Source organism: Patiria miniata, unplaced genomic scaffold (genome assembly GCF_015706575.1).
Source record: "Patiria miniata isolate m_02_andy unplaced genomic scaffold, ASM1570657v1 HiC_scaffold_23, whole genome shotgun sequence".
NCBI classification, from domain to species: Eukaryota; Metazoa; Echinodermata; class Asteroidea; order Valvatida; family Asterinidae; genus Patiria; species Patiria miniata.
This window is the reverse complement of record NW_024037062.1, coordinates 2,564,026-2,577,003: the sequence shown is the minus strand read 5'-3', so window position 1 is coordinate 2,577,003 and position 12,978 is coordinate 2,564,026. Positions and strand designations below refer to the sequence as shown.

General features: G+C 40.3%; 1 protein-coding gene across 2 annotated transcripts in view; it reads right to left on the bottom strand.

The window, feature by feature from the left end:
• The window catches only part of LOC119731152 (bifunctional 3'-phosphoadenosine 5'-phosphosulfate synthase-like), a 38,821-nt gene extending 25,843 nt beyond the window's left edge, over positions 1-12,978 (bottom strand). The window contains exon 1 of one of the 2 annotated variants that reach the window (XM_038204198.1): positions 12,804-12,978. In XM_038204198.1, coding sequence (XP_038060126.1) covers positions 12,804-12,857 — 54 coding nt within the window. In that variant the 5' untranslated portion in view covers positions 12,858-12,978. Of the gene's footprint in view, positions 1-6,622; positions 6,994-12,803 lie in introns of those variants that run through there. The other variant, XM_038204197.1, reaches the window with a different exon arrangement.

Genomic DNA, 12,978 nt, shown 5'->3' with positions numbered 1-12,978 from the left:
CGAAAAAGCTGCGAAACTGTAAATTTTCATTTTCACGAAGTAACTCTCTTTAATGTGCAACTTGAAAAGTGCAACTTGATCAGGTCAGCGCGCCCGCGCGCATACAAGGAGAGTGTTACTTCGTGAAAACGTTTTTGCTCACATTTGAGCAGAGTGCGCGCCATGCATTGCAATGGTAAATGGAACTTGAGTGTTACTTCGTGAAAACGAAAATCGTCACTCTTGCGCAAAAGTTGCCATGGATAATTAGCGTAATTATTAAAGTAAAGCTCTTGAAGCTTTGAAACTTCGTGCAATGGTAGGCCTTGATGAATAATGTTTAAAAATGAAAAAAAAATGAAAATCGAAAAAAATATGGTTTAACACGTAGAGTGTTACTTCGTGCTGTCGGTGACGACATGTACCGGTGTCATATGAAAATCGGACTCGTATGAAAATCGGACTCTTTTTCTCTTTTATTGGTTAAACCAGCTCAGGTGACCGGTCCCTCTCCAAATTATCTATGCATGAGTATGCGCAATACCACCAATCAGTCCGTATTTCATAAAACGTAAATTCATGCTTCACCGGTACCACGTTTTAGCGAGTAGCCTTATAACCCATTAACATGAATTGAACAGCTGTATTTACAGAATGAATTTCTTCAACACTAATAATTACTCGAATACACCAAATACATACATGTATACATTTTAATTAACTTTTGACCTGTTTCTCTTTTTTTTTTCTTTTTTTTTCAATTTGTCAATTGTTAACTTCTATCATGACATTTGTTCATCTCCCCCACAACAACTGGTTCCTTAATTTATTTGTTAATTACGTACAAAGGGAAGCAGCCGTCCATTTGCAAATATGCAAAGGCGTTTTCTTTATGGAACAGATGGGCCGGCTAAACAAATTAATTGTTTAATAGCAATTATAAGTGAGTACTATACGGTATGCAAAGAAACTTGCCCAGAGAAGACAACACGTGTTGCCATTTGCCATGTTTGCCACACCTGACTAAACTTAAATATTTGAAGCATGGCTGTATTTGAAGAACATAGCTGTAACGGCATCAAATTGTGAATTTTTTGTTTAAATTGCTACAAGGCAAATGTGCTACATGTATTTATATGCACTACACGTACAACATGTAGTAGGCTAGCCTACTATCATGACTACATGTACATGTTGTACGTGTAGTCCAACAACCATTTCTATTATATTACATACATGGTACTCATTGTCAACTAACATTGTCATTGTTTTAGCATAGTGGCGTGGACGACTTAAATTCTCCATTATTTTAAAGAACATCCACCTTAAATATTTTTTCATATTAAGATAAGGCTCTTATCATATTTTAGATTTTGATGGATTGAGGTAAGCTACATGTAGGGTTAAAGGCTTGCCCCAAATCACGTGATATACCGGTAGTAACATTCTCTTTGGTCGGGAGAATTCAAAGTTAAAACGTGCGAAGCATTGAATTAAGTCAACGTTTCAGATTTTATTCAAAATTAACTCACAAATGGCTTATTAGTTAAATTTCTTGTTCACTGGAGGATGTGAAAGATACCGTGGGTTAAAATACTTGAGTGCAATACCGGTACCTAGATTAGCCTGAGTATCATCCGTCGTCCAATGGAGCCCTCTTTGTCTCCGGGCCAACTTCTGAAATCTAAGCATGCAAATTTATGCAAACCTGCGAGCTGCATCCAATCGGAGTCGACATGATGTCATTTCATACTGAAATGTGGACTACAATGTAAGCTGTCGATTGGTCAATTATGAGCGTTATTTAAAAAATGATAATTCAAAGCCACCGGACGCATAGTGTTGCGAGTTACAATTCACCATGTTCAAGTGCCTACGTTTTATTTATCGTATTTAGAGAAAACCCGATTTAGTAGGCACCCGCATAATGGTCCGAATCTCAAGGCCAAGACACAGTCTTGCTGTGAATAATTAATCACTGAATCTGCCCAAATACAGACCCCTGTTGTGCAAGGGAATATTCCATAGACTGGGTACCAGTAGAAAAATAAAACAATTGGATTGATGAATCAAAGCATAGCCTTTTGATTGTGGGCAAAAAGTACCAGTACATGTTCACCTACGAAGGAATTGCAGTGGTAAAGAACTAGTACAGGTACTTGTGTACAGATTCTGTAGTACCTGCAACAGTTAACCTTTGAATTGAATATTTGCATAGTTTTGAGAAATTCTGCACACATGCCCTGCCTTACCCAAACAGCAAGTCTATTTGCTTGGTCTGTTTCCATTCTAAAGTTAAATGTAAATGCCATGACTTGCAGTATTGGCCACTTGCTTCCTACCATGGAGCTACGCACAATCAGAGGGCTTGAATTTCCCTTTGGGCAATTCCAAGCAAACAGAGACATGACCCCCAAAAAATTGAAATTCAGTCCAGAGTTTGTTTTTAACTTTTAACTTCTGGACCATGGCTTCTTGTATAGTGTGTGGATGCAATTTTGTTGCATCATTTGGTGTGCGAGTAACCAAAAGATCAAGTTTTTGATATTGCAGCTCAATGAAATTGATTAGTCTTTGCCATTTCATATTTCCCTTCTTCCCTTGGTAATTGAATTGATAAATGAACTGAAAATGATACCAAGCATGATGTCATCAGGAGGTATCAAAAATTGAAATGCGAGTAACAGGTAATGCGAGTAACCGGTAATGTGAGTAACCAATGTCATGCGAGTAACCATATAATTTTCCATGATGATAATGAATACAAATTTTGACTTTTGATTGACTGTTTTTTGAAAAGAAGAATTGATGTTAGCCCCTAGAAAATCTTAATTAAAACCCTAACTCCCCAGCCTAATTTACTAGGAACCCTACCCATTCAGGCAAATTCCAACATCCACATGGGAAATTGTACACACACACTGTTGGACTTAGTTTCTGGAGGTATGCCAACCCCAGTGTAAAAGACCATCTGTTTAGGGGAACTGTACCTATCCCAACAGATTTAAACACAAACCTGCTGTTGAACTTTGATGGGTTGTGTTCGGTTAGACTAGTATTTGTGGTGTGCATCTGAACAGTGGGCCTATTAGAGTCCATAGGGCCTACAGCAAAAGTTGCTCATCAATTTGCACATACGGTATAATCACAATGTGTGCAATCAATCTAATGTGGATACATGTACAAACAGTAAAAGCATGTTTAAGAGTTGATTAGGGAATATTATCAGTCAATATATATGCAGAGCTGACATTTTTAGAACCATCAGGCCTATATTGTCATGTACACTTATCTTTCAGCATGTTCAATAGGCCTGTGCATGCTGGGCACCATAGTAAGCTTCACGGATTTCGGATTTAATTATCGTAGCACTAGGCTTCTATATAAACTAGTAAATAATAATTTATGTGAAAATGGCACACTCTGATTTAAACTACATTCTGAATCACGGACTGTGCAACCGGCTGTGCGGCCAGGAGCAGGGCAAACGAAGTCCCTGGCACCGATTGGCGATGTTGCTTTTTTCCCCGCTGAGTGACCTGAGTACATGTACGTACACATACGGAGTGACTGTGAGACTGGTTTGCCGCTGGGTCCATTGAGCTGGTACGGGTACCGGTCGAGCGATGGGCAGCCGCGCCGGTAGCCTGCCTAGACTCAGCACACGTACACGTAGGTCATGCACGAAACTTTCATTTCAAAGCTCAGTTTATTTAAGCCCAACAAGCTACGGTATCCCCGCCCCGAGCTGTCCACATACTGTAACATAGCCTAGAAACTTACGCAACAGAAACAAAACTGCGTACAGAGATCAGTTTTGAAGAACTGAATAAAACAAGTCAGGTGTGTTTACAAACACAAATGCCCCGCAACCGTGACTGTTCCCATGACATAACACCACTCTTTTAACATCAACTTATATGTACCTTGGTCACATGGAACGTTCACTGACAGCATTAGTGTCTTCTGTAGGTTTTATATGAATTAATCCCTAATCCCTATGATCTCAGAATAAATACAAGATCTATTGTTTTAGCCACTGTGACCTTGACCCTTGACCTTTCGACCCCACATGCAATAGGCCTATTTGGATTACCAAGAACGATCCACAAACCAAATTTGAAGTTCACGTGTAAAGTATTTCTCAAGTAATCGTGCTGACAAAAATTCTTTTGTTTTAGCTACTGTGACCTTGACCCTTGACCTTTTGGCCCCAAATGCAATAGGCTTCTTAGGATTGCCAAGGACAATCCACAAACCAAATAAGAAGTTCATATGTAAAGTATTTCTCAAGTTATCACGCTGACAAAATTTCTATTGTTTCAGCCACTGTGACCTTGACCCTTGACCTTTTGACCCCAAATGCAATAGGCTTCTTAAGATTACCAAGAACAATACACAAACCAAATTTGAAGTTCATATGTAAAGTATTTCTCAAGTTATCGCGCTGACAAAACTTCTTTTGTTTTAGTCACTGTGACCTTGACCCTTGACCTTTCGGCCCCAAATGCAAAAGGGTTCTTAGGATTACCAAGAACAATACACAAACCAAATTTGAAGTTCATATGTTAAGTATTTCTCAAGTTATCGCGCTGACAAGATTTGTCCGGACACACACACACCCACCCACCCACCCACCCACCCATGGAAGGACAAGGCGGAAACAGAATGCCCCTTCGGCTTCGCCGCGGGGCATAAAAACACGGGTTTGTTATCGCCTTGCTACAAAAAAATTTAAATTTTGTGTGTGTGTACATTTTCCCATATGGACTAAGTTGGTTAGGGACCTACATCAGTACATGTAGTTGGTCACCGACCGAGTTGGTTCCAAGTTGACTCGGACCGAGTTGGTTTGGACCGAGTTAACCAACACCCCATATTTCTCCAGTTACGTCATCGTCATCAAGAAAGCTAGTCTAGAGATGACTTGCATCTCAACATTAAACTTACATGTAGGCCTACGTGTACTTGGACAGGGTAACAGGTCATCTCGTACCTTGGGCAACTCGTACCTTGGACAACTCGTACCTTCAACTCGACGTCATTATACCGAGTCGTACCTTGGACAACTCGTACCTTCGGCAAGTCGTACCTTCAGTTAAGACGACTCGTACCATCACGCATAAGACAAGTCGTACCGTCAATGATTTCCCCGTCAATCAGGATAATGATCCGAGGCTGAATAAAGTGGACCGTAACTCATTGAAAGTGGAATGCTTATTAAAATAAAGGTGAATCTCTTTTTGGTAAAGGCTCTCTTTCCCCCAAAAAAGAAGAATTTATTAAGCGCGAAGCCGGCCGCGGCAGCTTACACGCACTGTGTGCGCGGCATGCACAGGCCCACGCGGCATCCGTGCAAAGTGACACGGTTCTTGCGCCGCGCTGACCGGTCAATATGGACGTCTGTGAACGGTGACATTGATGCAGTCTGCCGTTACGTTTAGAGACTTAGGCTACGTGAAAATATTATGGAACTGATGTTTTTATCCAAGATTCACGTCTTACCATCATTTTTGCAATAAATGACCATCATTGAAATGATATATATATGAAGAAAAAAGTGGCGTCAGGTTGCAACATTTTTCTATTATTGATCCCTATAATCGCCTGAACTACTTCTTTTTTTTCCCCGCAAAAATGATAAGACGTGAATCTTGGACTGACAAATATTTCCAATTTTGTTAGGAAATACTAATTTTCATCCCAAACTATGTGTTCACCGCAATTTTTTTAATTTTTTTTTTACAGATGAACCTGCGGTTTTCTGATGAACCACTGCACTGCTCGAAAGACAATTGCTGCTAGTCCACCATTATTAATTGATTTCATTTTAACAAGTCGGACCGTCCGTGCACGGTGACATTGTTGCAGTTTGCCGTTTTTCAACTTAGGCCTACTTAAAAAATTGCAAATACATGTATTACGGAATCGATATATTTTCATCCCAAAACTATGTGTTTACCGCTATTTTTTTTTTTCAGATGATCTTGCGGGTTTCTGATGAACCATTGCGCTGCTCAAGAGACGATTGCTTGTCTGCTGTTCATCGTGAATCGATTTCATTTCAACAAGTCGGACTATGACGAAACATCTGGCCAAACCCCCGCCCCCAATTTGTAAATGTTTCGAATAAACCAGTTGATGAATAAACCATCTGTGAATTTTATTTTTTACATTTTAGACTTTCAGACTTATAGCTATGAAAGGACTGAATCATTTAAAAGTACTGACTGCTCTTGTATACTTTGGTTATTCTGTGAGAAGGAAATTAACTTTGACTTGAAAAGAATCGTATCGTTTCGGAGTCAAGGAACCACACACTAAGTCACGCACGTACAGTGTACATGTACTCTACTTTTTATTCTGATGGTACGAGTCGTCTTAATTGAAGGTACGAGTTGTCCAAGGTACGAGTTATCCAAGGTACGAGATGTCCAAGGTACGAGTTGTCCAAGGTACGAGTTGTCCAAGGTACGAGTCGCCCAAGGTACGAGTTGACTCGAAAGCCTTGGACAGCTTCCCAAAGATTAAAACTGACATTGTACACCGATACCTTTACAAGTGTTCACTACTGTGCCTGGACCAAAAAAACCCTCACAATTAAATAGTCAATTCCTTTTCTTTTTCCATATTTAGTACTTACCTTTGGCGAGCGAATGCCATAAGGGTCCGGATTGCTGTTGATGTCATGACCTGCGACACCATTTGCAACTTGTGTCATCTTGATGAACGTTTTTTGTGGTCTTGTCAAGTGAAACGGAACAGACCACTTATTGCCTCTAAGTTCTAGTTGTTCAAAACCACTTGTTGCTTAGAGTACTTATAAATCACAAATGACTGAAAACGCCTTCTGTGACAGCGCTCGTTCATGCGTACAAAGCTGCGCTATACAGTTAACCTTTATACTATAGAGTGTTCGGCCAATGGTTAAATCCTCCACTATAGTGTAGCCACACCTCCTTTGCATGAGATGCATGACAGGCTGCCAGCTGTGAATAGAGCTGATGATGTGGCAAGTTGGGTTCAATGTTTATCTATCACTCCAGATAAACTATCAGCACACAGGCAGGGCAAGCTATTGTACATGTGCCTGCACTTTACCCTAGATTCAGAGAGCATTGATGCACCATTACATGTAGGTACACATACTATGTGGTGTACAGTTTTAACTGAATGACCCATCAAAAGTGATCAACAAGTACTTGTATGCAGATTTAGGCCTACTTGTTTTCACGTCAAAAGAAATTGCACAAGTATGCTGGTACAGTACAAAGTGTATACGTACAATATTATGTACATGTACATGCAGCATATAGTGAGATTGTTCAGGTATTTTAAAGGCAAAAAATCCTTTTTTCAACTGTTGTAAGTGTATGTCTACAAGTAAATTATGGACATCTCTTGTTGAGGGATTGATCATAGAGGTACGGTACATACACATTGTACCAGTACTTGCTACAAATCACAAGGAAATCGATACAAGTTTGTATTTGTACTACAGTTTTTACTACATTTTTGGCCCATCACTAGGAGATCAACAAGTACGCAGATTTAGGCCTACTTGTTTTCACATCAAAAGAAATATTACAAGTACACATGTATGCTGGTAGTGGTACAGTGTGTACACGTACCAGCATACATACATATAGTGAGAATGTTCAGGGTTTTTTTTAGGCCAAAATTCCTTTTTTTCAAAATGATATGTTACATGTCATGCAGTACATACAGGTCTACACGTACAGGTAGTTTTTGTTGTTGTTGAGGGATGGACTGAACAAATAGCTTTGGAGACTGAGAGTACAAAAAAAACCAGATTTTTTTTCCCATTTTTTTTTTTTGAAGTTTCAATTTTTATCACTGACACAATATGTACATTGTTCACATCCAAATTCTACAACAATCCAACTGTTTGGGTTTACGTGAAGAGTAGGCAGCATTAACCTTTTTAACTTGAACGTGAATATCAGCATTTGAGTGACCTTAAAATTTCCGATTTTGATGCTAATTAATAACACAGATTAATAAATACCTTGGAGAGTTGATGGTTTCTGATTGGTCAAGACTCGATCACGTGGCCGGGCATTAACGGTGATAATGGACCGGCTTCAAAGATCAAGCGAATAAATGGCCCCTGAACCAGCATTGATCAAGCCCCGTTCAGCCCCATGCAAGCCAATGATTGGTCAAAATATAGTAACAGTCCTGCGGTAGCTTGTAACAATAGAGCACTGCACATGCGCTCAACCCCTATCGCGTGAGACTGACGCGCGCGTACGCAACACAGTTGCTAGGGAAGCGTGTGTGCGCGCGCATAAGGAAGTTTTGAAACGACATCGTACAGCAGTACAGTGCAGTACATGTATATATACTGAGGATGTTTACGACGAAAGCGTAGATCTACGATTTATTTTCTTTGAACACTTCACCCACCGACATATTTACCTTTCCTAAACCAAGCATCTTTGTAATTCCTGACACAAGGAATGTGTAAACGAGATTTCAGCTTCCTCCATCAGGTAAAGGTATGAAAACATTGTTGTAATTTGTTTCGCTACGGCAGCAGTTTCTGTTGAGTTTACGTCGTTATAGCTGTTAAGCTAAAATATGGCCCATGAACATGAACACAAACAAGTCTGGAAATATCGCCGAAAGACAGTCACAAAATTGGAGCATTTTAACTGTTTATTTTGTTAAAAAGGTATTTATTAATGGGAATAACAGTGTGAGGAGCCGGTCTTCACTGCGTGATAATGACCAGGTTTGGGGGTTTCCGCTGTTAATGGACCGAGACGAAACAGCGGTCACCCCCACACCCGGTCATTATCACGCAGTGAAGACCGGCTCCTCACACTGTTATTCCCTTATTAAAACCAGTGTTCACACATCTGTTGGATAACCAAAGACTTGCCCCTAATCAAAGGTTAATTTCAAAGTCAATGTTCCAGGTCAAACAAATGTGTATACATTTCAGCCTAAAGTCTGCGATACAAATACCCCACCTCTTACAGACAAATACCATTAATGTGGTTGTCGATATATACTTTGGTAAGTACTATTTTGACACTTGAGGGTGATTACTAGGTGCCTCTTATCCCCTAAGGTACATATGTATTCTTATGGCATTCACTGCACTACTTTGAATCAAGTTACATGTATCTGAAAGGCACCAATAGAGGGCTCTGTATCAATTTCTGAAGGTCAATGTAATGAAAGATGCTGACAGTGGTTTAGAATGGAATTTTCACAGATTTGTCTCGATGATTTAAAAATGGGCGCCAATGGGTTGTTCATAGGAGGGCAGTGTCTATTTGACCGCGAACCGGTCCCCCATTGTTTTCAGTATTGTACTGGCACGACACTGAACACGCACAGTGACTGGTTTTTGGGACTTAACCCTAGCAATCACCATCCCATTAAACTCCCACACCAGGGTTCTACATGTACCTCCATGGTTGGAATCTGTTAGGATGAGTACTGCACTAATAAACTACATTGGGTTATAGGCATAAACTGCAAATAAACAGAGTCCAACTGTTTATGTGTACAGTTTACAGTTTGTGAAAAGGCCTATTGTAGGAATATGCAAGGGTGAGGAAGGTTCCCAGTAAATCACCCTGGGGCTGGGGGTTAGGGTTAAGATATTTTACAAGTGTCTTCGTCTGGTTCTACGCTAACGTTGTCTGGAATTCAAAGTCAATTTTCCAAAATACTGTAGGTTGGAAAGTCTAAAAGTTCGGAACTTTATTTACTATAATTGAAGTCAAAGTCAGATTTTCAAATTCGCAAGGTCGATATTCAGCCGAAATTCTATTAAAGGGATATGGGGAAAAATTAACTGACTTTTGAACTTCTTTCACAAGAGTCATGAAGTTCTGTCACCCAGGTACCCTGGGGTTCCGGGTAAGCGGAGCCTGATACATGTAGTTCTTGGGCCAGGAGTATCACCCAGGCATGTGTTCAAAGTTAACTACTGGGGCAAAGTGATGTGGGGCAAAGTTGAATAAAACAGGGATCCTTCCTCATGTCCCTTGTACTTAGTGGTACAATGACCTTTAATTTCGTGTCAGAATAGTGAATAACAACAAACTTGACAAAAAAATACAAACACGAGTCGTACACGACCAAAGTTCAGGAGAGTTGAATTGTGCCAAGTCATGCAAGTAAGGTGTCACTAAAGGAGCCAGTCATGAAATTTGTACGGTGTGTGAGTCTACGCGCATGATAACGGCCCATACTGGCATGTGACTGGTGGCATATACCACCATGAATGCTCGTCAACAAAGACCCCTGCGCGCGGTGGCTTTCAGATTTGCATGGCTTTCTGTGTCCGATCAGGTGTCAAAGTCAGTCAAGCCAGCCAATTTTATTTTGAATGTTCATGAGTCTACGTTTTTGGTCTTTATTATTGAATTCTGATAAGTGATAACTGCAGAACCCTGTTATTGTTAATACCGAGCACAATATCTTCAGCAAGACAATGAACAATGAAAAGCCGCTTTTGTTTCATCGGTTCGGGATCACATCTGTCTAAAACTTCTTAACCCTAACTGCCCTGAATCCTTCAAAATCCTCTTTGCAAATTGGAGGAATTTGCAGGATTGAGGTTACATGGCAAAAGTGCGTTACTGATTTCGGAGGACGCACTATGTCAAGGTCTTGGGCCGGACCTTGTGTTGTTTATGCTCAGCCATGCATAAATTTAGTCCTTGATTATACTTGAAATCGTCTGCACTGCTCCAGGTTGTCACTGGCCAAGCCTCAACATATTGACAGTCACTGCCGTAGGATTTTGCAGGATTGAGGCAGTGGTCATCCCTCCAAGAACCACATTCAAGAAATAATGGAGGAATTTGCAGGATTGAGGCTATATGCTATTTTTCCATGAGGCCAATTGGAGGATTTTGCAGGATTCAGGTTACATTTTAGCAAAAATGCCTAGGGAGTTAGGGTTGAAAGCCTAATTAAAAACGAAATTTAGGTAAATGGTGTTCTCCTCGAAATTTGAAGTTTATTTTCTGGGTAAATACTTCATCTATGGAGACAAAAACTGCACAATACCATCTGTTATATCCTGAAGTATTAATTTTTAACAATTTTGGAAGAATTATGTACTACATACATGACATAAGGAGAAGTTTTGCATACAGTTTTATGAATATTTCCGTTTAAGATGTCATGCAAAAAACCAACACAATGTCACACCTGGAAAATTTGCGATTGCAAGCCAACGGATATTACATGTACATTGTAATGCCCATTATCACGCGTCTAACCAATTAGGGCAAGTCCGCTCAGTGCATTTTGTACAGGAGCTCAGAACAGTTGTTTATCCTTGTGTGTAGGATCCGCGTATCAATAAACTATCACCAGACATGGTTCAAAGTTAACTACTGGGGCAAATTGATGTGGGGCAAAATGATTTAGGGCAAAGTTGAAATCAAACAGGGACCCTCTCTCATCATGTCCCCTGAACTTAGTGGTACAATGTATAGTCAGACTCCCTTTAAGGCCAAGTAAAAAAGAGAAACCAATCAGTTGATCGTCCCCGCCCGCATCCTTTTTTGAAGCTGCATCCTTTTTTTTTCTCACCTCTAAACATTTTTTGTTTTACTTGGCCTTAGTACATACTAGTTCGTTTTTAATTTGGCGAAGTGCGCGTAACCGTTGACACGACGCCCACACGCTTGCGAGGTTGCTACATTGTATAATTTGTCGGTTCAGTGCGCGTCATCGGATCGACTAAAATGTGAAAAAACATTGTGTTGTGTTGTGTTGAGGCCAAATTTCACGGCCTCTGCCATTTTTAGACTGCTGGCAACAATGTACATTTGTACATTGACCTCCAGCTCTACATGTTGAATTCCCGATGGGCATTGGAGCTGGAGTTTCTCAAGCTAAGCTTAGATCATTGTAAAAACCACTTTCCGCCAACCGCGATAACATGGAGTCCACCTCCGTTCGCATACTCCGTGCATGTCCATCTTCACAGGCGTCGTGCATGGAATAAATCAAACCACTGTCTGATTTTTTAGATCAATGTGAAAGCAAGAATGTAGCCTACATAAAAAAAGGCTACAACACAAAAGACAGTGACGACTCAGGAAGGTTGGTGAGCAATCTCTCTTCAGAATGAGAAACGTGATAAAGTATCGCGATGATATTAGTGAGGCGTCCTGTCCTTCCTACATTTAATTTGGTATCAGAATATTGAATTACAACAAAAAAATGTGAAAGATTCCCATATCTGGCCATCAATAATTTTTTCTTCCAGTGACCTACATGTATCAGCCATCAGACATGTCAGAAAGTGATATCAGGCCTCCTAAAAAGTCACATTTATATTTAGCAGGGAAAATATTGAAGTATTTACTGAGAAAACACTTGATTTTCAGACCGCATGCCCATACATGCCACAGTACAGTGCCATAGGGCAAAATGAAGGGTGACAAGTGATGGCCAGATACTAGATATGGGAATCGTTCCTGGGAATCTTTAAAAAAAAATAACAAGTACAAACATGACCAAAGTTCAAGATAATTCAACTATGCCTATGCCTGTAGCAAGTCATGCAAGTCAGCTGTCAGTAGTAAAGGAGCCAGTCATGAAAGTTACAGTAGTGTGAGTCTAGCCTTGACTAGTATGACTGACACAAGCAGACAAGTGGTATCCGGTCCAGTACAAATACAGCTATTAAAAGGAGTAAGGGGGAAAACAATACGTGGCACACTGGCAGGGCAACAAACGAAAAGTTAACGCGTCCGTCCTTTTCCAAACTTATTCCTTCCTCCACGCACACACTATCTCACAAAAGTGATCAAACTTACACTTGCCATCCTCTGCTTCTTGTGCTCCGGACTGTTTAGGCTGTTGTTCAACATTTTACGAAAGCTGCTCTAGCTAGCTGTTTAGATGAGTTTTTTTGTGGACGTCCCTTCAAGTGAAAGTGAACACGTACAATGAATGTCGCGCATGTAGTACAGTAGAAATCAGTGGTCGACA